The 25,174-nt window shown below is 41.2% G+C and overlaps 1 protein-coding gene across 1 annotated transcript in view; it reads left to right on the top strand.

Annotated features, from left to right (window-relative positions):
• The window catches only part of MAGI1 (membrane associated guanylate kinase, WW and PDZ domain containing 1), a 289,612-nt gene that overhangs the window by 110,785 nt on the left and 153,653 nt on the right, over positions 1-25,174 (top strand). Inside the window, exon 2 of the mRNA XM_039559254.1 lies at positions 9,783-9,899. Coding sequence (XP_039415188.1) covers positions 9,783-9,899 — 117 coding nt within the window. The remainder of the gene's footprint in view (positions 1-9,782; positions 9,900-25,174) is intronic.

The raw sequence follows: 25,174 nt of genomic DNA, 5'->3' as shown, positions 1-25,174 counted from the left end.
TTCATTGATGGAAACGCTCAGAGCAGACGGGGTAGGAGCCGTTCCACTGCATCCTTCAGAGGCTGCATCCCGTGGCACCCTCTTACAATGATTTCATTCTGCCTTCACTTCAGTTGTGTAGGAGGTTTTTTATCTTCTTTCTTACTTTTGTTGTTGTTGGGGTTTTTTTGTTTTTTTTTTTTTTTTTTTTTAAAGCCTACGTGGCAACATCAACGATTCTTGCCACTATTGATCGCTTCCTACTCCTCATTGCTCTTCCTTGCTGGAACACGCAGTGCGAAGTGCCCTAACACAGCAGTGCCTTTGTGTGCAAGGCTGAATGCCTTGCTCAGAGGAATGTCTCTGCTTCCCTACAGTCACCTCTGGGTCTGGTTTGCTGTAAAGCTTTGCAGAGCTGAGGCTTTGCTCTGGGCACTTGATTTAAGGTTGCTGCCAAGCAGAGGCATTTATGGACATAGCTTTAATGTTACAGCTTCATTGTCAGCCAGTTAACTCTGGGTCAACACTGATCTGGCCACAAAACTGGATAAAGTATTTAGCATGATACTAATCCAAACTTCATTGAAAACAAGACCAGAGGATGTTGCATTACTCTGTTCTTTGTCCACATACCTCCCTGAGCTTTGCTGTGAAAACACTATTGTGTGTGTGTGGCTGTTAATCAGTTTTATAGTTTTATCTTGGAGATTTTTCATTTTAGTAGGAAAATATTCTGCATTTGTCATCCCATCAGGTCACTTCTCTCACCTTGGCTCACCTTGCTTCTCTACTGTCATTCCCAGAGACCACCTGATAGTCTTGACTCCCTCCTTGTTGTGTGTCTGTGGATTCTTAAAAGTGAACAAGGAAAACAAAAAGCTGAGGCAAGAGCCAGGGAGCTTGTAGCATTTCTTGAAAACGGCATAGGGGAAGAAAAGAGGTTTCCTGTGAGTCAGTAACAGAGTAAGAGTGGTTAATCTCCATCTTTTACTTAGTTGGGTTCATGATTAACTATGGCTACAAAGCATGGCTCCGCATCTGCCAGGATCCATCTGGATGAGGCAAATCATGTTTCTGAAGCTTTGTGCCTGGCCAGTTCAAATGTGTTTTAGAGGTATCTAAGGCCGACAGTCATTAATACTGCTGACCTTGCTTTTCCCTCCTCTATTCATCATATGCTCTTGTTGCTTGAGCAGCATGTTCTATCGTATTTTTGCCTCACAGGTATCAGATTTTCCCTTCCTTAGACTTATCTGGGGCAGGTACGGTTGCCACTTTCTCTGGAGAAATGTCATCATTTATTTACTATCATGATGTTATAGGCTCTATATGGACACAAATGATATCACATGATTTAAGACGAGGAGCAGAACTTAAACCTCGGTATTTTGACAAAGAAAATAATAAAATAGATCCTTCTTGAGCTAGAAAGATCTGATTTGTTTCTCCATGGTAGAGCAGGCTCACCTTCCTGGGATGCAGCTGTGACTGTGTGGCCTCCCTGTCTCCCAGGTCAGGATTGTCCTGGGCTGCAAACGTGTCAGAGGGTGAAGGAACTTTTCTTCTCCAGGAGCCTCAAGAAATTCAAGGCTGAAGCTTTGAGGGCACCAGAAGCTTGAAGGGGCCAAAAAGGGAGAAAGGTTGGGCTTGCTTCTGCATTTGCTATTGTTGCTGATCTGAATTCAGTTGAGAGCAACAGAAGCGTATTTGTCACAAATGTTCAAAATTTTCAGGCCTGGTGTATAAATAATGATATTTTTTTCTTTTCAGCCTCAGTGCGTGAGCCCTGTGGGTTTTTCTGGCACTTCTCAGCTGAAAGGCTATTTGTTTAAATTTAGTGTAGAAATATGAATCACTATTAATGCACAGAAGATAAGGTGAAGCACCCTGCGAGTACAGGAGATGAGATGACGTGCTCTTAGAAGAGTTTCACCAGGGATTTATGATCTGTTAAGTGCATTTCTGTAGCAGCAAATGCTGAATTACCACCTCAGTGCTGGTTCACTTACCCGTGCAGATTGAGAGCGATGCCAAAGGTAGCGTGCCAAGAAGACTCTTGCCTGCTCTTGATTCTGAACATGACCTGAAAGTTTTGAGTGTGAATACATCTCCCTCAGACTCACAGCTTACACCTAAAATAATATTTTACGAAGTTCTGTTAGTAATGAAGTAACAAGTGTTATTCATTCTCCAGACAGGAATTACTAGCTGCACTGAAGTGGTCACTGCTGATTCAGCAGCCAGGCTGCTGCTGCTCAAGGCTTAACCATGCTCCATCAAAGTGGGGTTTTACTGCTGTGCAGGTAGTTCATCCTGTAACTTTGTGCAATTCTTTATGGCATAACCCTCCAGGTTATCATAATTTCTGTCCACTGGAAGTCTTTCGCAATGGATAAGGCTTTGTTGTTTGGAGAAGGTTCTTTACGAGTTTATGCTTTAGCATAAAAATTGGGAAGTATTTTATGTTTTACTTCAGGAGGTAGGCAAAGGGTGAGCAGTCATTTTTCTTTTGTTAAGGTATGGATTTGTGTAGAATAATGGCAGCATCTGGGCTCTGATCTGAGCAGTTCATCTGACTGCAGTCTGGTCTTAGGAGACTGGTACAAATTAAAGTAATATGTTGGTTGGTACTGGGTGTAGCATTTCCAACAAAGATCCAGTCTGCACCCTCAGACCAGTAGTTTTTGTCACCAGAGACTGTCCATATTGGAATGGAAGCAATCACTGCCAATAACAGATGAGGTTATTGAAGCATTTATGGGGAACGTTTAAACATCTGGTACTAGTATTGGTACCTAGCAATAAAAGTACATTGGTGTTCTTTATTTGTTTTTTAGAGGAAAAGAAGAGGAGAAAATGGAATTGGGATCAAATTAGGTGTTTGCTGAGCCGTGTTAATTGTTAATCTGAACTCCCATGGCAATGTTTAAATATCATTTTAGAACACGGAGCCATAAAAGGTTTTTAAGTTTACTTGTGTTAGGAAAATGTAGTAGCAATTAATTTACCAACATGTTATGTGTTTACAAGGTACCTTCATTTCATGGGTGGCTGGAAGACAGAACATGCTTAGATTGTATTGAATTTAAGTAGCCACATGAATTCTTAAGGCTTTTGAATGGGATGTTTTTTCTTCATGATCTTATTTCAACTCCAGCTGACCATGATGAATGTTTTCTTGTGTCTTTGACCTCACAAGAGACATGAAATAACAAATGTAGGTACTGGACTTTATTTACTTATTTACTTAGTAGTTAAAACAAGAAAGCAAACAAAACCATGATGTATTTCACCTCTTCTCCCCAGCACCCTCTTGACAAATGGCTGTTGAAACAGTGTAAACTGTGACCTTAAAGCCACAGGCGTAATGAAACTCTGATCTGGCAGATGTGACAGACTCATCTTACATAAATCACTCTCTTTTGTCACTGCTGGCATATGGCCAATGAATCTTCTAATTATTGAATGGCTTTTATAGCCCCATTATTTATAATCACTTTTGGACAGCAGCTGGAAGACAAGGATGGGACAGGATGAAACTATATAGCACAAACTATTATCATTTCCATAACAACTGCTGGGATTAGAAATATTTGATGATGATGTAGCTACCAGTGCAGTCTTGTTAAATGATAAAAATCTACTCAGCCTTCTAGGATGGACTGCTGCCTCCTGGACCTTACCATGAAAATTATTCTATTAATTTTCCCAGTAACACAGTATGAATCTCTCCAAGCATTAACAGAATATATGTGTGAATATCAGGGCCACCGTTGCAACAGGACTTGAGGAAAATCTATGGCAAGTATTAGTAAAAGACAGTGGTGATGCCCTGGCATTGCTGTTGGAAAAGTTTTAAGAACTGTCTTCTGTTTCCCAGGAGCCCTGTCTACACCCCATGTTTTAGTCAGGATTTAACAATAAATAGAGAAGTTGTCTTGAGTTGCATTATTATCATTTTAACATTTCTTTTAAAAATAGGCTGTTGAGTTTAAGGGAGTCTTAGATTTATAACCAGCTTAATTAACACACTTTATAGTTAAGGGGAGCTATTTTGGCTGTAATTTTAGATGAGTTTGTGTTGAGTACCTTCTGCTGGGCAGAGCAGGAACCCTGGAGAGAGGAGCACAAGTGAAGTCCCCCAACCTGTAAGGCCAATCAGCTGACGTTGCAAGTCCACTTGCTGCTCTAGAAAACATGAACTGCAGGTTTTCTGCTTATGCCTCTAAACGAGCAGGGTTTGGATTTTTTTGTTTGGCTTGGTTTTTGTAGGGTTTTTTCCCCCCTTATCTGCAGTTCTGTTTTGTAGCACAGAAATAAAACCCTGCCAACCATGATAACTTACTAGTTAAATAACTTCAGATAGAGATCTTCAGATGAAAGACAGTACATTATAATCAGGGCTTTATAGCAAATCCAACACGTGCAATCTTTGTGTCTTTAAAAAATTCAATTCTTCCCTCTCAATGTAGACATCAGGGTGGTGAGAGAGAGTCTTAATCCAGATGACTCTATTGCACTTTTATCCTTTTAGTGGGGCCTTTAACCTTTCATTGCTTCATGGCCCTGTTGTTTTGAAACAGTCTTTGCCCACAGAAAATCCCTCTGCTAAAGACACCTTTAAACAGAGATGCTGACAGCTGAAGGGGGATTCTGCTGCAATTCAGGAATTGAAAATAGATTTTTCCAGTTCTGATGCTATCAGTCACCATGAATGTAGCAATTTGTTCCTTCCTAAAGAAGGGTAAAGCAAAAAAATATATACTGGTTTAATCTGCTTACAGGAGTGTAATATAGGTCAGGGACCAGTGTGTCCCGGGCCTGACCCTGACCCATCTTTGCACGAGCATCTATAGGCTCTGTCAGTGTGGCTGTTTATCAGGATTATCTGTGACCATCTCAAACAGAAATGGGATCAAACAGCTGCAGTAATTAATATAAACATAAACTATAAAATGATAGTTTCCAAACTCATAAAGCACAAGTTTAAAATACATCTCGAGAGTACACATATTGCACAGTCCTGGCATAGACTATCCACCAGCTGGCAGGAAGGTGCTGGCAGCCCTGCGATGTTCACACTCAGCTTTTTCTTGGGAAAAAATTCAGATTCTGCTTGGTCATTTATGCAGTCTGCTTTCCCTGTTGGAAGCCAGCATGGCAGCAAGGCTAGAAGCTCTCAGCCCCCAGGTCTGTGCTGCTGCTTGCTGGTGGGAGTGCTCTCGAAGAGGTGATGTTCTCATGCAGCAAAGTCAGTGTTAGATGATCCCACATGCAGCTTTCTTCCTGCAGAAACTGGGAAATTTAGCACCAAGTGTCAGAGCATAGTTCAAAGCATAGCTTCCCTAGTGACTTTATATCAGGTAACTGTTGGAGGACAAATGTGTGGCAGAATTGTGGGTTTGAAAACAATGTGTTTAGAAATCAGTCAATATTTTTCATTAATCACAGACTCATCTGAGTTACACATTGAGCTACAAAAACCTGACAGTTTATTGTTTCTCAGAAAACCATATGTCAATAAATATATTTTTTGCTATGAGAAATGTTTCCCCCTTGGGTTTCTATTTACTGCTAAAATGTTGTTATGATGTAATTGTTGGGGAGGGTGATAGACGTACTCTAAAATACAGTATAATAATTAAGACGAATAGATTAAACCTGCCATTTTGCTCTGTGTTTCATTCAAAGGATTCAGAAAATAAGATGGAAGCATCTCAGATTTGGAGTAGGGGAGAGATGCAGTGAAAAGTTGGTTCTCTGACTGTATCTTCACATTAAAAAAGGGCATTGATTTTGTTCAGTGGAGAAAAAAGGGAAAGGAAACTGTTGCAACAGCACCAAAAAATCTTTGAACAGGCCTTACTTGTTGTGAACTATAAATTTCGGTGAGCTTTCATTTTTTGTGTGTGTCTGATGAGCTAAAGCTACATATATCAGTCTAATTTTCATTACAGAAATAACAAGGTGATTTTTCTGTGTGCAAATAAACAATTTCCAACGTATCCTGACCAGCACAAAGGAAGAATGGAGCACGGGGTCTTCAGACCCGTATCCTCTGCTTTGCAAGTTGCTGTTCCTGGGTTGCATCTCTTGTCCCTCCACTGTTATCACTGTTGGATCTTTTTACATGCTTTTAGCAGAGAAGAAAAGACAGGATTTCAAAAGAATAAATGTAAAATCCAGTCTCCATGAGAACAGGGGAGTATTTTGAAGGCCAGTATATACTTCTAGTTAACACAGCTCCTCTCTAAAGGAAGTATTTTCTTGAGTACAATGACATGGATTTAAATTTTACAAAGGGGAGGACTTTCGCATAAAATCAGGTGGTTCTGGGCACCTGTCCATCTTTTAGTCTGGTGCTGGCTGGTGCATGGACAGAAGCCGTCAAAGGTGAGGCTTGGTCTCAGAGGGAGTTTGCATGAGCCAGTGATGCCCCTGAGGATCAGAGTGAATTTTGCTGCAAGATTTGCACAGAGGAGGTTGCTGAAATGTCACTGGCATATTTTTCAGGTTCTCAAAGATTATGGGTGTGTACATTTTTGGACTAAGAGTATAGCAGAGTTTATAAACTCACGTGCACCACTAGGACCTACTAAATAATGCCAGTGCATGCCCTCTCAACTCTGGGGAGATTTTTGGAAGAGATCAGAGCGGAGAGAAACATTTCAAATGGTAAAAAAATCCAATGTATTCCAGGCTGGATCCCTTTGGCAGCTTCCTACATAGAGTTAGTTTCTGTGTTAGCTCATTTTCTTCTGCCATGCAGTGGAGGGAGTTCCTGAACCTGCTCATACCCACAGCTTGTGGCCTCAGTGACTGCTGAGCTGAGATCATCAGGACTACAAGAAGGCTTTATTTCTGTCAAGACTTTCCTGGAATTTAGCAACAGGAATGTAGTTTAGCAAGCTTCTTGAGGGTTGCATTTATTTTTACCTCTTTTTTTTCTTCTTCTTCCTTCTTTTCTAAAATAAATGTAATAGAAATAAGCATCACTCTGAGCTCCCAGAGGGGACACTTATGTGAGTGTAAGTGTTGCTATAGCCCCTGTTTTTGCAAGTGTCTTTTTAACTAGTGCTTCAGTGACTCAGCTGGGAAATCCCAGCTCCTGCATAAACCAAATAACCAAACTTTCCAGTGGGGCCTTAATAGACTGAGATGCTAGATGGAATGGGCACAGAGGGAAACTAAAAGCAGATATCATCATTAAATTGCATCTTTTCTGTGGTCAAACAAGCCCTAGCTCAGCAGAGTTTATTCACCTCAAGACTCTATTGTGACATAAATCATTGAATCAGGGATCACACAGTATTTTGGAAGAAAGTTTACTTATGTGATACATTCAGTTTTGTGCATTAATTTCTTCCCTGGAATAAGCCCTTGCATTATGCCCAAACAGTTTGTCATATTTGTCCTTTTTTGCTATGAAAAACCACCTTGCCTTACTCTCTCTTGTGCAAAGAAAAATATGGACTGTTTAGTTAAAAGATAAAGAACTACTTTATTATTTCAGCAGATGCTCTTTTTTTTGCCCGGTCTCCCTCTGGAGTAAAACAATGTGGTATGAAATCAAACATCTGGAGTTTGGAAAGTCAGCTCTGATACTGAAAAACTGTAGGTTTTTTTTTTTTCAAGTCTACCAAACCCTCCAAGTGCCTCCTGTGTGGAAAACCAGTTCCATGGTGTAATAACTGGAGACCACTTGTTAGAAAATGGGTTGATAATTTGCTCTGGGAGTGAGGGGTGTTGCTGGGGTCACTCAGGAAAGTGTTTTGAGCCAATTACATCTCCCTTAATTTCAGTTTTGTTATTTTATTTCTGTTATGAGCATCTTGGTCTTTAAGAAATTTCCTTCTGTTAATAGCTGGGCCTGCTGCCTGAGCCTTCCTTTCTTCAAAAAGAGATTTAATTAAAAGGAAAAGCTGTCAGGGGGATCTAAATACAAATCACATAGTTATTTTAAAAATTTGACATAGTACTTCAAACTGCAGGTTTTTTTGTGTTTAGTTTTGTTTTTAAACCAACGTTTCTGATTAAATGCTGCAGGGCTGCAGTAGGTTGATCCTGCCCATGGTCATATAACAATCTGCACTCTTTCTTATTTCACCATTTGCCTGGTGCTGCTGCTGCCTCCCAGACTCCATTGCAGTATTATTATTCTTGATTTGCTCTGCAGTGATTCCTAGAGGCTCCAGCCAGGAATCTGAAACTGTGAGGCTGCATTCTGTGTCCAGATGTATTGAGATGATCTCTGCATTACATATTCGCAATCCAAAAAATCATAATGCAAATAATAAAAGACTGTGGAAACAGCTGCAGTGGTTCAGCCTGAGGTCCACATAGTCCAGCATTTTGGCTTCAGCTGGGGCATTAATAAGATGCCTGCCAAAGGGAAGGAAAACAGCAAGATATTTGATATTCCCCCATTTTTTTCCCAGGTCTCCCAGCCACCAGCAATTAATGTTAAGTTCAAGGGATTTCCTTTTCGTTCTTCTTTTCAAGGCCAGGCTGGATGGGGCATTGAGCAACCTGGTCCACTGGAAGGTGTCCCTGCCCATGGGAGGGGGGTGGGAACAAGATGATCTCTAAGGTCCCTTCCAATCCAAACCATCCTGGCATTCTGCAGCCCCCAATGGGTCTGTCTTACAAATGCTTTTCCATCTCCCCTTGAATCTCCTGAATAAGCTTCTTGCCCCCACAGTGCTCTCCAGGGAGAGCTGCACAGCCTGCGGACTCTTGCCCCTGTTGCAGGATTCTTAACCAGCTCCTATTTAGCTTTCCTTGGGGTCTCTGTCCTTGTGTTGGGAGAGGCAAGCAGTGCCCAGTCCTCAGGTGACCTCAGGTCATGTTGGAGGCTGATGTCCACAGCAGGCTGCAGCATCCCCCTCTTGGTCCTTGTGTAGCAGCTGCTGCAGGCCTTGATCATCCTGGTTGTGTTTTTCTCAAAAGCTTTTCCAGTGTTTTTTTTCTTTTCATTTTAGAACACAAGAGTTTCAATCCCTGTTTTGGCTCTGTGGTCAAATTAATGTCAGTGTTACTCCAAACTTGGAAAGATTTTTGGGAAAAGACTTCATTAAGTTTCTTCAGTTCATATATTCTACTACAAAAAAAGGATTTGGTATTCAGCAACTGACAATGTTCATTAAGAGTTACATTTTTTTCCTTTTTTTTTTTTGTGTGTGTTCATTTGTTTTTGCTTTGTTTTCAACTCATTTATCTTCTTTCACGCTTCTGACGGTGTTCAAACCTGAACAGGGAAATAACATAGATTTAAGTGAAAAGCATTGGATATTATTTTGTTGTTTTTAAGGACTTTGGGTGCTCTTAATTCGTTAAGTCAATACTTTGGTAACTCCTGCTGTGTGTTGGGATAGATACCAGTGTGAAGTATAGCACTTGTTTGATTTTTTTTGCCATGTTCAGCTTTATTAGTACCTCCAGTGGGAGTAGCTTTTGCCTTCTGTCTCTCTGCCCAGCTCACCCTCCAGTGACTTGCAAAAGCAATACCTTTATTTTTCTTCTTTTTCCCATCATCTGTCTCCATTTGCTCAGACAAATAAGTGATAAAAGGGAATGATGATCTGTTTAACACCACAGGAAGAAAGATGCATTATGAGACAAGAGAGACCTCTTGTTTACAGCAAGTTATTTTTGGTAATTAGCCATTTGTAGAGGAAGATGGGCTTCTGCTCATAAAGTCAGCATGCTATAATTTAGGGGACTCTGAATGGAAATTTGCCTCAATTAGAAATGTTAATTGTGTGCATTTAGAAATAAATAAATGGTTGTTTTTTTCTTTGCAGGAAGCAGACTGAACAAAGATCTGCGGCATTACCTCAACCAGAGGTTTCAGAAGGGGTCACCGGATCACGATTTGCAGCAGACCATCCGAGATAATCTTTATCGCCACGCTGTGCCTTGTAAGTAACAAAACATTGACCTGCTGGACTACATGTGGTAGAATTTCATCTTTATTTTTGGGGCAGCCTTCCTGTGGTGGTGTGCACGGCTGTGGGGGAGACTCTTTTCAGCTTGGGCAGACTTCCATGTGTGACAGCAGATAGGGTTGAAAAGGAAAATGATTCATCTCTGAATTAGGCTTTTTTGGTTACCTTTTTGGAGCAGTTGATGGTGTGATGCAAGCCTTGTGATGCCTAATGTGGAGAAAAACCCTAAAAAAAAACTGCCATGAAGTGATTGCTTGCCTTTAGAAATAGTCTATGTTAACACCACGATGGTGAATGTTGCTTATTGGTTTAAAACCTGTGAATAAAAAAGAAGCTTCTATTTTTATTTCCTGAGCAGAACTTTATATCTGATGCTTGTTTAACTTGTAGATTGAACAGCATTTTATGGCTGGGTGCCATTGTTGCAGGTATCTGCCAGTGTTGGAAGGTCATCCTTGATTCACATAGGAGATAAACAACAAGAGTTAGCAAAGCTGAGAAAGAAATGCTCATTTTCACTCAAAAAAACAAACCAAAACAAACAAAACAAAACCCCAAAACAACAGCAAGAACAACAAACCCCCAAAAAAACCCAAACCAAAAAACAAACAAAAAATCCCAATAAAACCAAACAAACAAAACAAAAAAAACCCCAAGAACCAGAAGAAAAACTAAGAAGTCTGGAGCATGGTAATCTTTAGAAGGTCAGAATCACTACTCAAAATGAGACTGTCCTTGGCATTTTGGGGGTACATACAAAGAGTAGAGAGTGATCCTACTTTGTTGCGCCTCTCTTTGACATTCTACACGTGGCAGGGGACACTCTTCTAAGCAAAAGGCTTATTTGCTTAACTTGGCTGAGCTGTGGGAATAATGGTATGCCCTTTAGATCAGACTGGAATAAGAACTAGTAAACATCTTAGTTATAGGATACTGAGATAAGCAGTAAAATAATTTGAAGTTTTCTGTCTCGTTGTGAATCAGAGATTGTTTATCCTGGTAGACTTATATAAATATTGAATAATTATGTTGCAACTCAAAATCAGTATTTGCCAACAAATATCACATAGTGGTACACACAGTAATAGTCATTTTCAGTCTAAGTGTTGCATGCAGGAGGGCTGCATAAGACCAGTTAAAATTGAGTGGTAACACTGACAAATGTTGATTCTTCAAATGGCAGATGCTGTTATAACACCATTCAGTTTATGCTCATTTTATCAGTGAAAAGCACGAAACAAATTATGTTTAAAGTACTGTGCATGGCCATAAAGAATAAATATGGATTATTGTTTCCTATTGAACATTTCCATTTTGTCAGCATGAAATATGATTATTTTTCTATCACCTAACTTGGCAGGCTGCAGGTTTTTAAAGCATACTGCAAAAAGTGCCTTCCAGGAGAGCACGTGCAGTGTTAGGCTTGGGAGACACAGTGTTGTGATACTAATGTCCTTCTGCCTATGTGTGATATTTCATTTCCTAAAGCAGCATATAGAGCAAATGAGTGTAAGTTCTGGGGAAACATTTTACACGTTACCAAGGTTACGTTTTGAAATGCTTTCCATTGATTCTTTTATCTGATTTATTAAACTTGATGGTGAGCTAAGCTGCTTGGACTTGCTTTTGATTTAAAATTAAGAGCAGTGAAAGGGATTCCTGCCTTTTAGAAATAGATGGGGGAGATGTGGGTTGTTGGTGTATTAATAAGAACATCAGAACTTATGTTTCACTTGTGAAACAAGTGGAAAATCCAAGAAGTGGTGTTGGTTATTGTGTGTCTCCACACTTTCTAAATTGTCGGGCAGGTAGCATTTAATTTTTGCTTCATTTACTGTGGGGATGGTATTAATGGTAGCTTTTAAGAATGATGCTAATATTCATATGTGGCTTGGAGTGAGACTGCTGTATAGTGGGTTGGGATGCTTTACAGGTCTGGAGATTAATCTGGCTGTATGGTCATATTTTTATTCCTTGGTACACGTGACCAGTAAATCCAGAGCCCTGGACCAATCTCTAGTGCTAATGGATTATGAAGCCTTGTATTTTGAAAATGGAATTCCCTGCTGCTTATGTGGTAAACAGAAACAAGAACACAAGGTCACTTGGATTGAGCATGCTTGGCCTGACAGCTGCTTTTTATCACACTAATATAAGGGCTAAATGAAGTGATAATTAGTAAATGCAAAATGGAAAAAGGTGCTGTTAACCAGTTCTTGCCCAGAAATTCTGATGAGAATAGCACGTGGTTCAGCGCTGACTGGTTTGGTACCAGTGGTGAGAAAACCCAGAGGGTTCCTGTTTCCCACACAACCCTGTGCCCATTGTGTGCTTGGCTCTGGAACTGAGTGAAGGCACAGTGACAGCTTTTGTGGAAGACAGAGGTCAAGCAGAAGGGAGGAAAGATGCAGAAAATTTGACTCAACCTTGTTATTTTGTCAATGACACACTGCTTGAGTATCATTTAGATTTTTTTTTTTTAGGAGAGTTGGTTAAGAGTTTGATTTATTTTCTGATGAACTCTTGAGGATGAGTGGGATGATGCCAGCTCACAGAGGGGCCATAGGAGCATTGCCTGTATGGGTGACACAGGATGGTTTGCTGAGAGATCAGAGAATTTGATCCCTAAATGTGAGAACTATCATAAAGACATGAGACCTTGAAATGGACACAAAGGTGAAGTATTGTTGAAATAAGTTGGTGAACCACATACATATTTTTGCAAACTGAAGTCTTTCCCTGCTCCTCGGTGCCATCTGCCCCTCCAGCACACTTCCTCTGAGTCCTCATACCCTCAGCTCCCAGCTCCCCACTGAGCTGATTTTTTCCTGCAATGTTCTGTAGTAAACAACAGCTGTGACAAGATTCCAGGTGGCCTTCAAGTTCGGTTGTCTTGAGTCGTGAGTTCTCTGCTGTTCCTATCACACCAAACCCACGGGTTTATTTACAGACCCAAGGCATTCCCCTCTGAGTTTACAACTTGAGCAGTAGCATAATCTAGGACCAAGGCAGAGTAAGGAAGAGAGGCAGGGCACCTATTTATATATTTGGATGGTGTATAAGTGGTTATGAAGCCATGCTACAATGGACAAATCTTTGGAAGAGTTAGTATAGTTCAGCCACTGGACTAGCTTTTACTTCATATGAACCACCACTGGGTTATTTCCTTGACTTTCTTCCTGAGGCTTTCATTTCATTGTAAACTTCACTGAGCCTTTACTTTAAAATATTTCTGTCTTTTGTTTAAGAAAAATTAAGATTTTCAAAACTTGAGCAAAGTTATTCTCATAGATGTTCAGATTAATTACTTTTTTCATTCCTAGCATGTAGTTTCCATTGTCAAAACTAGACAAAAATCCATCAGTACATCATCCAGATTAGTAATATGCTGGTTCAATCTCTAGCTATCCCTTTAACTTTTTTGATTTTAAGTACCACATTTTTTCTGTGTTTTGATGTGCCTAATGAAGATGATCAGAAATAATGCTGTGTTTTGGGGTAGATAATGGCTCCATTGAGCTTGGACTATACTGTGAGATGGCAACAATTCCACAATTACCCCTTGGCCATGCCTCTACCAGAAGTGCTTTGACTGATGCAAAGACTTGGGCCACATCTTATTTCTAGAGTGGCTCAATTTTGCCAGCCCAAACACTTGAGAGCAAGAGGGCAGGTTTATCAACTGTGTGAGTAGTCTTGCTGGGGCACCACCCTCTGCCACATTTAAGTCCACCAGTGCTCACCGAAGATTTGGGGGAGGCTGAGAGTCAGGGATGTAGTGTGTTGACATTCTGGCTTTAGGTTTCAGAGAGTGTTTCTAAGAGCAGGACTTCCCCAAACAGGATTGTTGTATGTGAAGATTCACCTAGTGGAAATTGTGATTAGTTGGAAGTTCATCTAAGAGTATATCCATTAAATAGGTTTTTCCAAACAGCCTTACCTGGAAATATCTGTGCAACAGTGTTTATTGAGAAAGATATGCGATAGCAACTTACTTTAAGGTACTAATGCAGCAGAATGTCCAAACCACTGTTCACAGAAGGCTGAACAGACATGATAATCATCCTCGTTTTGAAATGATGGCAGAGGGTATCTGTTTAACATAAACATGCAGTACTGGCCATTTGTCCTAGTTGCTTATACTCAACAACCTGGCAGCAGTTTTCTTTTCGAAGTGCTTCAGGAGGAATCAGAAATATTATACTTCCATAAAAGCTTATCTCAGCATGTTGTTTGCTTTTGGGTTTTTTTTTCCATTTACTTGGTTCTCCACTTGTTTCAGCCCTGTGCGACATGCAGAGGCAGCTATGGTGGGTCTGGTGTCTGTACCTTTACTTGCCAAAGCAGTATACCTGGTGCAGACATGACTGAAATAACAGTTAATCTTATTTCAGTACTGTGCAATCCCTTTCGTTGCCAGGCTGCAGTCTTCAGAAGCAAAACTCTGGAAGGTGCAAGGTCTTTTTGATGGTAGATGAAAAGGTGACAGTGTAGTGGCTAGCCTAGAGTTAAGTCAGGCTAGATACTATATGGCATTCTTCTTTTTATTTTTCACCTTTTCTTCACAAAATTGGTTTTTAAAATGTCAGGAGGTCATCATTCAATGGTTGATTCACTTCCCCAAAATAAGTACACGTCCTGGGATTAATTGACTGGAGATCTGAATGTTAGAGATTTACTACTTTCATTTCTGCTGTCTGTTCTCTCACCTTCCCAGAGTTTGATCTGTTTCTCTGTCCTCAATTACAGAACAGTAGCTCCAACTGTTGTGGTTGGTCTTACAAAGGAGCATGGAGCAAAATGGAAAGAAATGGATAAAAATCAATGGTTGTAAGTGTCGAGTGATCTGTGAGGAGGCTCAGAAAAAGCCAATGACACCCACACACCTGGCTGGCCTGAGCTCTCTCACATTTCAGTGGGAAATTTGAAAGTAAGTTTCTTTATTCCAAGCGATCTCCTGGTACAAAGGAAAAGTCTTCCTTTCTAAGCAAAACCAGTAATATTGAACAACAAAACTTCACAGTTTGATAGGACAAACTTTAGTAAGTGATTGTAGACTGCACATTGAAGCTTATTATCTGCATTAAAGATTTTCATGGATAATTGAACTTCCAAAGGGCAGTTTAGTTTCTCCAGGAGCTGAATAAGCTGTTCTGTGCATAACTACCATCACCTGCAGGTAATGGAGGACTAGAGAGACTAAATGGGCTGGGGTGTGATGAAACTCCTGTCAAATGTGCAGACTTAGGTGATTTCCCAGGATGGTTTTTAAAGTCCTGTAGCTCTGGGTTGCCCCATAAGTATTTCTGAACTTCAGAATGAATTGATAAAAGGGATATGCAAACCAGGTTACAGAAGGCTCTTTAGAATAGTGAGCACAAAAGTGTGTCAGTATACTGGGAAACATTGCTGAAATGAAGCATAAAGACCTTTATGTTACAAATGAATGTGTTTTTACGTGTGTGGATATTTGAGCTACAATTTCGAAGTTATTTTTAGGTACTAATTTTTATTAAGGATAAACAGAATCACTGACAGTGCACATTAGTTTTCTTCCCAGGCAATAAATCATCAGTTTATGTACACAAATGTTCTTGAATTCTCAAACGCTTTCCAGACCTGCAGATGTATTTATTATCCAAGTACCTTTTGTTGCCGTTCTCTTCCTAGAGGTGTAATTCTGCTTTGGTAATGAGAAATAGTTGCAAGGTCCATGAAATATTCATTTGAAGGCCCACACTGATAAGATGAGGAGCAGCAGACTCTTTTCTAACACATAAAAAATAATTAATAGTTTTACAATATTTACGTTAGGAAAAAGTTTTAAGTACTTTTTAAATAGTGGCATTATCACTGTGTTGCAACATATGGATAGCAGCAGTATGTAAAGATAATTTTTCTCAAGAATATTTGCTTGTGAGTTAATCTAGCTCTGTATAATATGAGATATATTTTCCTTACCAGTTAGTGTATACACATTTAATTTTTCCTGCGTGTTCAGCAGGGACTGTATCCTGAATACAACTACTGGCTTTAGAAAATCCTTATACCTGTGTTCCAGGGAGTGCCAAATTGCAGCAGTGTCCCCTGCAGTTTTCAAGGATATAATTCTTTCACTTATTAGTGAACCAGATGTGTTTTCACTTTTAAAAGAGAGAAAAATACCCTGTTTTGAGCAACAGGGCTAATATTTCTGTAGTTTAGTTCCTTTCTATAGACAATGATTTTTGTTTAATCTAGAAGACTTCAGGACCTTTTTTCCATCTGGTCTGTCCTTTCAGATCAATAGCACATTTTTGTGCCAGTGAAACTATTGTTTGGGGGTGGGTTTGTTTGTTTTGTTTTTTAATTTTGGAAATAAAAGCGCTTATGATAGCAAATATTGCTCCATCTGCTTCCCCATTTGTGAGGAATAGCTTTTTTTGTATTTCACTCTACACCCAGTTGGAATTGAATGAGGCACCAGAGAACAGTACAAAGCAGAGGAGCTCAGCCTTATATGCTCTCCCATGCCACTTGCCAAAGGAGATTTGGGTAAGAAGTGTGGGAAGAGATTACATGGCCAGTTTTCTTTGTTTTCTTTGTTAGTCCCCAGTGTACTTAATTTTGCAGGTTTTTCATCACAGTTGCTTTGTACTATGGCAAAGCAGCTGTGAGTGGATACTTAGGTGTAGTGCAAACAATGTCTCTGCATATGTTTGAAAACATAAAGGTTTCCAAGGTGAGAGTCTCTGCGAGAGCAAAGAGTAAATCAGACCTGAGAGCAGGTACTGCTGTTTGGAGGTTGAAGGCATGGAGATTAATTACCCCACATTATTTACTTCAAAACTGGCTCTGTCCTGCCACAGTTTTTCATGTGATGTCCCAGGGTCCTGATAAGATCTTTTGTGATGGCTGCAGTGCCACAGCTTTTGATTTTTAGGCAGTTTGATTTCTTTTCAGCTATCACCATGCATCTGTTTAAGGGTTTCAGCGTATTGATTATGCTACAAAGCAAGAGAATGAGTGTTCCAAGCAAAAGGATTGTTTTAAAATTAGGTAAAATTAAATATGTAGCTGTTCTTTAACCTGCTTTTCCACTCACATTTGCATTTGGGCTTCACATTTGGTATTTCATGATTAACTCCCTCCAGAAAGCATCCCTGTCACTGTATAGGTATGTTTGTGCTTGGGCATGTTGGTGGTTTCACCATGACAAAAGTCCTGTGCTTTCCATCAAAGATGTCAGTGTTTAAAAAGGAACACCTGTAAATTGCATTTATATGATATTCTTTTGGTCCAGTGTGATACCTGCAATACAGTGTGGGCAAAACCAGTGGGATGGTAGAGGAGGAGTTTCCTCTGTGATTCCCAGTCACACATCCTGCTACCGTGACAGTCTCTGAGCCCAGGGGGCCAGTGGCAGATGCCAGCTCCTGATGGCTTTGATGGGGATGCAGAGTTGTCACATTTCATCTTCAAACAGTTATCCTTTTTTTAACATTACATGCTTCCTCACATAAAGTGCGCTGTATTTGTCCTCTAAATCCTTTTTGCCTTTATTTCAGCAGAGAGGCGATTAGCCGTGTAATCATTTATAAAGCTGTTTAGATTCTGCTAGCTGGTTTTCTTTGGGGAGAGTCATATCCAGTACCTTTATTGGGAATAACTCTGTAAATTCATCTTCACTGATTTCCTTCCCCCCACCCCAAGTGAATAAGAGGGTAGAAAAAATAGAACAAATATTTGTAGTTCTGCCCCTATTGAAGGAAAAATAAATCTTTCTTATTAGTCTTAACAGTCTAGATATATCCTTTTTTTTATAATCTTCTCTTGAATAATTAGAGCTTTGAGTTATGAAGTCAAGATTCCTGGGTCATTGCCAGAACAGATTTATTTAAGGGGGACACTAGTTCTCTGAATTCCTTTTAAAGGGCTTTGTAATGTCCCAGACTGCTCTTAATTAGTGATTTAAGAGGGAATACATCTGTTTCACTGAGGGTTGTGAAAATTTTTATTTAAATGGAAATGTTTAATAAATGGCTCTTTGAAAGGCTAATGTATCTTCAAAATGAGATGTGTATCACAGGGTAATCAGGTGGATAGTGATCTGGCAGTTCTTCTTGTATGGTCTTTTTCAAGCTGAATATGGAGGAAAACCTCATCAAAGACCTTTAGAAGTATCATCTGCTATTGAATTATAGTTCATACTTCATCATTCATTCACTACCTGCACTTTTTCACTGAACTTCAGGTTTAACGCTTCATTTACCAGGGGAGAAAACAGTAAACAAAAGTTGATGTTGGTGAGAGGCCTATAAAAAGGCTTTTTAGAGACATTGATGGTACTTTTTTTTTTTATCTTAGACCATCATGGAAACTCAAGTACCCAAATTTAAAGCTACTTAATTGGACATTTGTCATATGCTAAAACTTTGCAGGTGATCTCTGCTGTATTAGGGATTTGAACTGGCAAACCTCAGAAGTGAGGTGCTGGAGCAGATGCTGAGGGAAGGAGGAACTCCACATTAAGAAGCTGCTGCTTTTAGCAAACTCTTCCTTGAATACATGAGGAGATGGCTATTAATAAACACAGCATTTACCATCTCCTACTGTTCATAGGTCTTTTGAATTAGTAATCAAAATCTTGAAACTGTGTATTTTGACTCTTTTCATGTAAGTGTTTATTTATGAGCCCTTACTACCATCTTTGTTCATGTTATTCTAGGGTGTGAGTTTTTTAGTGTTTTCTTTTGTTCCCAGGGGGATAACACAGGAGAGCTGAAAATGTGCTTGAATAGTGAGGTTATTAGCAGTTCTCCTAAATCCAGATCTGGAAGGTTTTGAGGAGAGCAGCAAGAGTTGCAGGTTGTGAAAGAGAGTCATGGAAAACCCAGCAGGACACTACATGGCAGTGCAGAAATAGGAAGGCTGGACTCAACAGTGGGGCAGAGAGATGGACACAGCTTTTGCAGAAATGTGAACATCCCATCATGTTCATAAATAACTTTCCCATTTTTGCATTTCCATCATTTTAAAGATATAGATTGCTATCTCGCTTAGCAATCCTCTGCAAAATGCCCAGTGTTTTCTGGAAGGGAAAAGCTGATGAGGTGCAACAGTGCTGCTTCTGTGAAACTAACCACACTGGAGAATCACACTGACAGACATTCTGTAAATTGCCCACATTTATAGAACATTGATGATACCATTAAAGTGGTAAATTTAATATTATAGTTCTATTAGATTTCTCCCTCATTAACTCTGATCTGATAAACAACCTCCGGCATATTTTGAAGGTAATAATCACCTTACAATCACTACTGCTTCTCTCTATCTGGCATTTCAAGCTCCTATAGATTTACAGTTCTTCTGTCATCTAATCTGTACTTACTCCTTTATTTCTTCTTTGAACTTGTGCTTACAGGCAGACGACCCTTTTCTAGAGGGCCCTGGGCAAGCAATTAACACTTAATAGCCAGAATAAAGTAATCCTAAATTCCATTCCTCAGATTTTGGACAAAATGGGTCTGAAAGAATAAAATCAACCCAGTGTTCAGGCAAGCAGGGTGCAGACCTGCAGAGGGGTTTTAGGACTGAGCACTTTCTAAGGGTTGGTACTGGGGAATGTTGGCAGCAGTGGGTTGTGTTCTTGGTTTTTGCAAACAGGTATCAGAGCAACCTCTGCAAACTCTTGCTGGAAATGTAGGTGGTGAAGAGGGACCATGTGGGTACTGGGAGCAGCCCTGCCAGGCAAAGCAGCCCTGCTGTAGTGTGCAGGAAGATGGAAATGCTGAAGAAACTTTTGTCAGCCATGCCTGTCTAGTGGAGACAACTTCCACTCCTAAACATTAATTGTCAGGCAGCAAACTCACAGTTCAACCAAGTAACCTTAGCTCCTCTCAACTGGCAGGAGGCTTCCAAGGAGGTATCACTTGCCTCTTGTTTTCCTAAGTGAGTCATGGTTTAATTAGAGTGCTGTCTCGAGGAGAAGGTGGTTGTTATACATCACCTATCACAATGTAAAAGTGGAAAGTGACGCTGAAATGCTGACCCTTAATCTGAAGTGCACCATCTGTGTTTTATTTCCACATCTTGCTGAGTTTACAGTTATTTGAATTCACAGTTTGTTCCCCATTTGCTGTTCCCACATGGTAAGTGAATTGGATCCAAAATGTACTGATGAAAGAATGAGAAGTCTGTTGTAGAAGTTTGTTCCTACCTACAAGAGTGCTCTATCTCACACTTTTTCCACCCTGTGAGTTAAATCCCAGCTGTAAAATCTTGTCTCAAGATGGCCTTCTTTCATGGTGGGAAGTTGGGGTTACCGTAAGGACAAAGACTCCTTTCCCCATCCTAAAGTGATTTATGATTTGCTTATGACTTTTAGCTCTAGAAAAGGTAGAGAGTTCTTACATCTGACAAAGTATTTGCTTTGCTGTTCCTGTAAGTTTCTGTGGATGCTTATCTGGTAATAAGTTTTTGGTGTTTGGAGCACCACTCTTATTTAATATTTCTTCTCTGTTCATATGAGCCAAAGTGTTTGATGCTAAATTAAGACTGGCTATACTATAATGATGAGAGCTGTAATTACAACTGTAATAGTTTTTCGTGGTGCAACTTTGAGCTAGTCTGATTTTAGAATGGGCAAACAGCTCAAAAACAGGTTGAATTTCATTTATTCTCCATTCTTTCTATTTTTTTTATACTGAGAGCAACCATTTTCTTAAGACATAACTAACTGTAAAAAAAGTTATAAAATTTAAACATGTCATATTTCGAAAGCAAGCCATCAAAATGCTGAAGGCTGTATAAACTTAAATACCTTCTTTGGCTTTTGCTGTAGACCACACAAGCTCTGAGAAATTGATTACTCTGGTGCTGGAAGGGGCTTTCATGATACAGAAACAGAGGTTTGCATTGAATTTCTTTCTTTGTGTGTGGGACTTTTTTTTGGAAAGAAAAAAGCCTTTAAACCCCAGATTAAAAATAAGTCATTTCATTGTTTCCTTTTTCCCTTCTTTTAAATCTTATGAAAGAGTTTCCATAAACGATTGGGGAGCTGCATCTCTGAATAAATCTAAAGTAAAATGCTCCATTTCTTTTTTTAATAAAGAGGCTTTTTTCTGGAATGTTCCACATAGGTACTACCTCATTGAAGTTTCATCTGGTTGAAAGAGTTTCAGTGTGGTTCATGCAGATTTTTTTATTTTGTGGACATGAAGAGGAGGGGCAAGGAATTCGGAGTAATTTATTTTCGTATTGCAGTCTTCAAATTTACTGTATGCAGTATTCTAAACCCAACATTATCAAAGGCTTTGGAGTTCCCATGGCAGCTGTGAGTTGACCAGACGTATACCCAAAAAATCGTCTATGGCTCAAAGAGGCCAGTGTTGAAAGATCAGGAACGTGATCTTGAGCAAAGAATTTTTGGCTTTTCTTCTTAAACAAGAGACATATAATGGGCCAGCACCTTGGCCCAGCTGGTGTTTTCATGAAAATACTGATGTCCCATAAATTTAAGACTGTTTATAAGCAGGCCAATCTCCTGTTAGTGTGTGGCCATATCTCTTATAAAGGTAACACAAGGGTTGCTGGCTCTCAGTGGTGTTTTTCCCCTACCTAATTCAAGCACTTTTGAGGACTGGGTACATCAGCAAGAGCAGCATCTGTTTTTGCTGCTGGGTTTGGTGGTGTGAGATGATGATGTTTTCCCTTGCCTGGCTCTTTCACAGAGGTGCTGTGGACTTGTGAGCTGTGTCCTGTGCCCACAGCTGTACAGAGCTGCTTTGCCAGCGATGGCTCTCGGCTGGTGTGGGTCAAAATTCAGCTTGTTCCAGGAGCAGAACTGGTGCTGAACCCACTGGGCCATGGGAACAGTGGCAGGAGTGGCCCTACACCGCCCTGTGCCCACCCCACCAGTGCTTCCCATGCCATCCCCAGGGTTCCCATGTCCCTGCTTGTCTCAGTGTAGCTGCATCAGCCCCAGCAAAGCAGTCCTGAAGCTGCAGGGGAGCAGGTTTCCTTGCAAGGCTGGAGCCCCCTGGGATTTTGGAGCTGCATCTGAGCAATCGTGTCCTGTGAGATATGTGGAAAGCGTCCAAGATGGACACCTGCTGGCTCTGAAGCAGTCAAGTGCTTTTTCCAAAATGTCTTTGGCCCCTGTTCTGGATGTTTACTTTTAAAAAGATACAGGCACCTGTTGGCTGTAAAAGCAAGGGGGAGGAAAAATCACTGCTGCTACTGTCACTGAAATTCCCTGCAGACTTAAAAGGAAGACGAAAGTTGGTACTTCGAGAGAAACTCGAAGCCCTTGGGACAAGCACAGCAGAAAACAGGAAGATGCTCTGTATTCTGTCTGATTGCTTGCAAAAATGAGTGCTGTGTCTCCTACAGAGAGAGAGACAGAGCCAGAAACACATATTCACATCGTTCTCCCATGCTTGAGCCTTGCTAACTAGGACAATACCATTTTGCACTTCCCCGGGCATATTCTCAAACAGCAGCTCAGTGCAGGTGATAGAGGAAAAAAGAGGGTGAGGGAGAAAGAAGAGAGGAGGGAAAATCTGCCTTGTGGTATTTCAGATCTCCAGCATACACAGGTGCTTTTTAATCCCTCTGGCCTACATATTCCACAGCCCCTAGGAATAGAGGAGTCGTGATGTAATGCTCTTTTCCTCACACTCCCAGCTTAAATACAGATGGAAATTGTTGTCATGTGTTAGAAATGTCACCAATAATATAAAAGGCAGGCTTCTGCATTCTCCCTTTTGCACTGTCAGCTGCTGCTGCCAGCTTATTCTTCCCTCTCAAACCTATTGTCATGTGGCAGAAACCCTGATGTAAGTAAGCCCTGTCCTCCCCCTGCTTATGATCCCTGCATTTTTTATTCCCCTCTGCTGCAGTGCTGAGGATCATTACATACCACGACTTAAAGACAAGACCTCACAAAGGAAGGATTAATCTTGTATTTGTGCTTGAATTTCGAAGGACTCAGGCAAGTGAGAATGTTCTGTTGTATTCTCTCTCTTCCTTCCCCCCCCCACCCCTTCCTTTCCTAGATGCTAACGTAAGGAATGAAAAGCAGCAAATGCGCTAAGCCGGGTGTGTGTTTAGTGAGCGAACGCAGCGGTGCCTCAGCCGCAGGTTGGGATGCGAGGGGAGGCAGTGGGGCTGGGAAGGGAGCTGCGGAGCGGGGCTGGCAGCCCGAGCCCAGCCTGGGAGGACAGATGGCTAGTGCTGCTTTTTAATTCAGCAAGCAGGCTTTACGTGAGGCCCGTTGGCGAGCGGGTGTGCTGCGAAAAGCGGGGTCAATGGGCACGAATAGGCTGAGATCAGGACCAGATGCCTGCCGAACAATGGGGCTTTTGAAAGAAATGCGGGAGGAAGCGTGGCGCTGGCTTTGTACTGCCTCCGCATTGCAGGTTGGAATGGGGCAGCTCGGATTTAATGAAGTGCATTCCTAAACGTGGTCGTCAGCCCGGGCTGGGAGACAAGGGGACATGTCAGAAGGGGGCTTGTGGGGCCGGCGGTGGGGGGGAGCGATCCACTCACTGATGGATCGCCCCGAACAATGCGGTCTTAGTGCTGGATGGGAAAAACCATCAATACATCCCTGTGCATATTAATGCGATACAGCAGGTGTTGCTAAATGTCTGTCCCTGCATTGTTCTCCCGCGGCTCAGCCGGGGAGGGGGCAGGAAGGAGACCCCGCGAGGGATGCGCTCATCCAGGCTGGAAATGCAGCGGCTCCGGGACGGCCGCGCACGCCGGAGGGAAAGCGGGAGGCGAGAAGCGGCGCTTCCTCCCCGGGGTCACTGCCTCGGACGAGGTGTAGGGCAGCCGTGCCCTGTGCTGGCCCTGGCAAGCAAGGCGGGGACAGGCTCAGAGAGGCTGGCCGCAGCTTAAAGGCATAGCAGGGACCCAGAAGGGTCCTTTTATTCTGCAAATATTCCCCCAAACTAAGCAGGTGTGAGTGCTGGGAAGTGCAGTCTAGGTCACCAGGGCAGAGGGCAAGGAGGGGGCAGGCAGCAATGGTGTCTCAGTTGGAATTCAGCAGTGAAACAGTTAAAAAGGGGCATATTTTTTTCGGCTTCTCCAGAAAGACATCGATTGGGAATGAGCTGGGAAAGCTGTGTGAATTGCAATAAACAAGGTGTACAACATGTATAAAACCAAACAAAACATCTATGTCTGCTTTTGTGTGTATCCTGCTGCACTGGCTGGATGTACCCTTCCTTTAAGATAGTTTTCTATCTAACAGAAGTAACATCCCTAAACACTTACAGCCATGTTTGCCAATGTAATTCTGGGAGGGTTGGGGAGGAGGAGAGTGTACACATTCAGTCATTATTATATGTATTTCTTTTAAAAAGACACCCATTTAATTGCTGTCATTGTGTTGTCTGCTCCGCTTGTGATTTGTGACATGCTATACTGTATTTGTTAGCAGAATGAAAGGGGTCTTTGTTCCTTATTCATATTATGGCACACTGCATCTCTCAGTGAAAATGGAATATTTGCCTTTAGAGCTAACTTAACTGGTGATCTGTGCCCGCTGTAACACTGGGAAGGGATTGCTTTGTTTTTGCTGGGAGTTTCAGCGGAATTTGCAAGCAAGGCTTGAATTATTTCACTTACTTATTTTTACATATCAGTGGATTAATAGTGATGAAGAGTGATCAGCCTAATTTGCCCACAGGACAGGTAAAGCATGACCAGTGGCTGCAGCAGCTTCATATACTGCAGCTGCCTTTCTATGTATCCCTTTTCTGTGGATGAATGGCCAAGTTGACCATGAACTAGGATTTAGTCATTGTGCACCTTTGATCATTTGCTGCTGTATAAATTGCCAAAAAGGGTGTAGAAAAATAAAGTGAGAGTGTGTAATGTGGACAAGCTCATGTGTCTGCTCAGAGGTTAGCCAAGGCTGCAGATGAATAAAGGCTGTTAGTGACTGGCCAGCTGTGAAGTGAATATTTGGGGGTGTCAGTGGCACTTGGAGAGCTCTGTCCAGGCACTGGTGGGGTGTGCTGGGTTAGGTTATGCATCACGTAACATCAGCAGCATTATCACTTGTGATCTATTTGCTGTCCTTGCCATGCTCTGGCTACTTGGGTATCAGTCTGTGTGCCTGTGAATGGGAATGGTTTATAAGTATACCAGCTGGAATTGGCAGCCAAAAAGGATTTAAGGCAGTGCTTGCACAGACAATTCATAAGACTTCTTCTAGCACACCTACATGGCATGAATGTATGGAGCTTGTTTTG

This window comes from Corvus cornix, chromosome 12, assembly GCF_000738735.6.
Source record: "Corvus cornix cornix isolate S_Up_H32 chromosome 12, ASM73873v5, whole genome shotgun sequence".
Lineage (NCBI taxonomy): Eukaryota > Metazoa > Chordata > Aves > Passeriformes > Corvidae > Corvus > Corvus cornix.
This window is presented reverse-complemented; position numbering and strand designations above follow the sequence as displayed.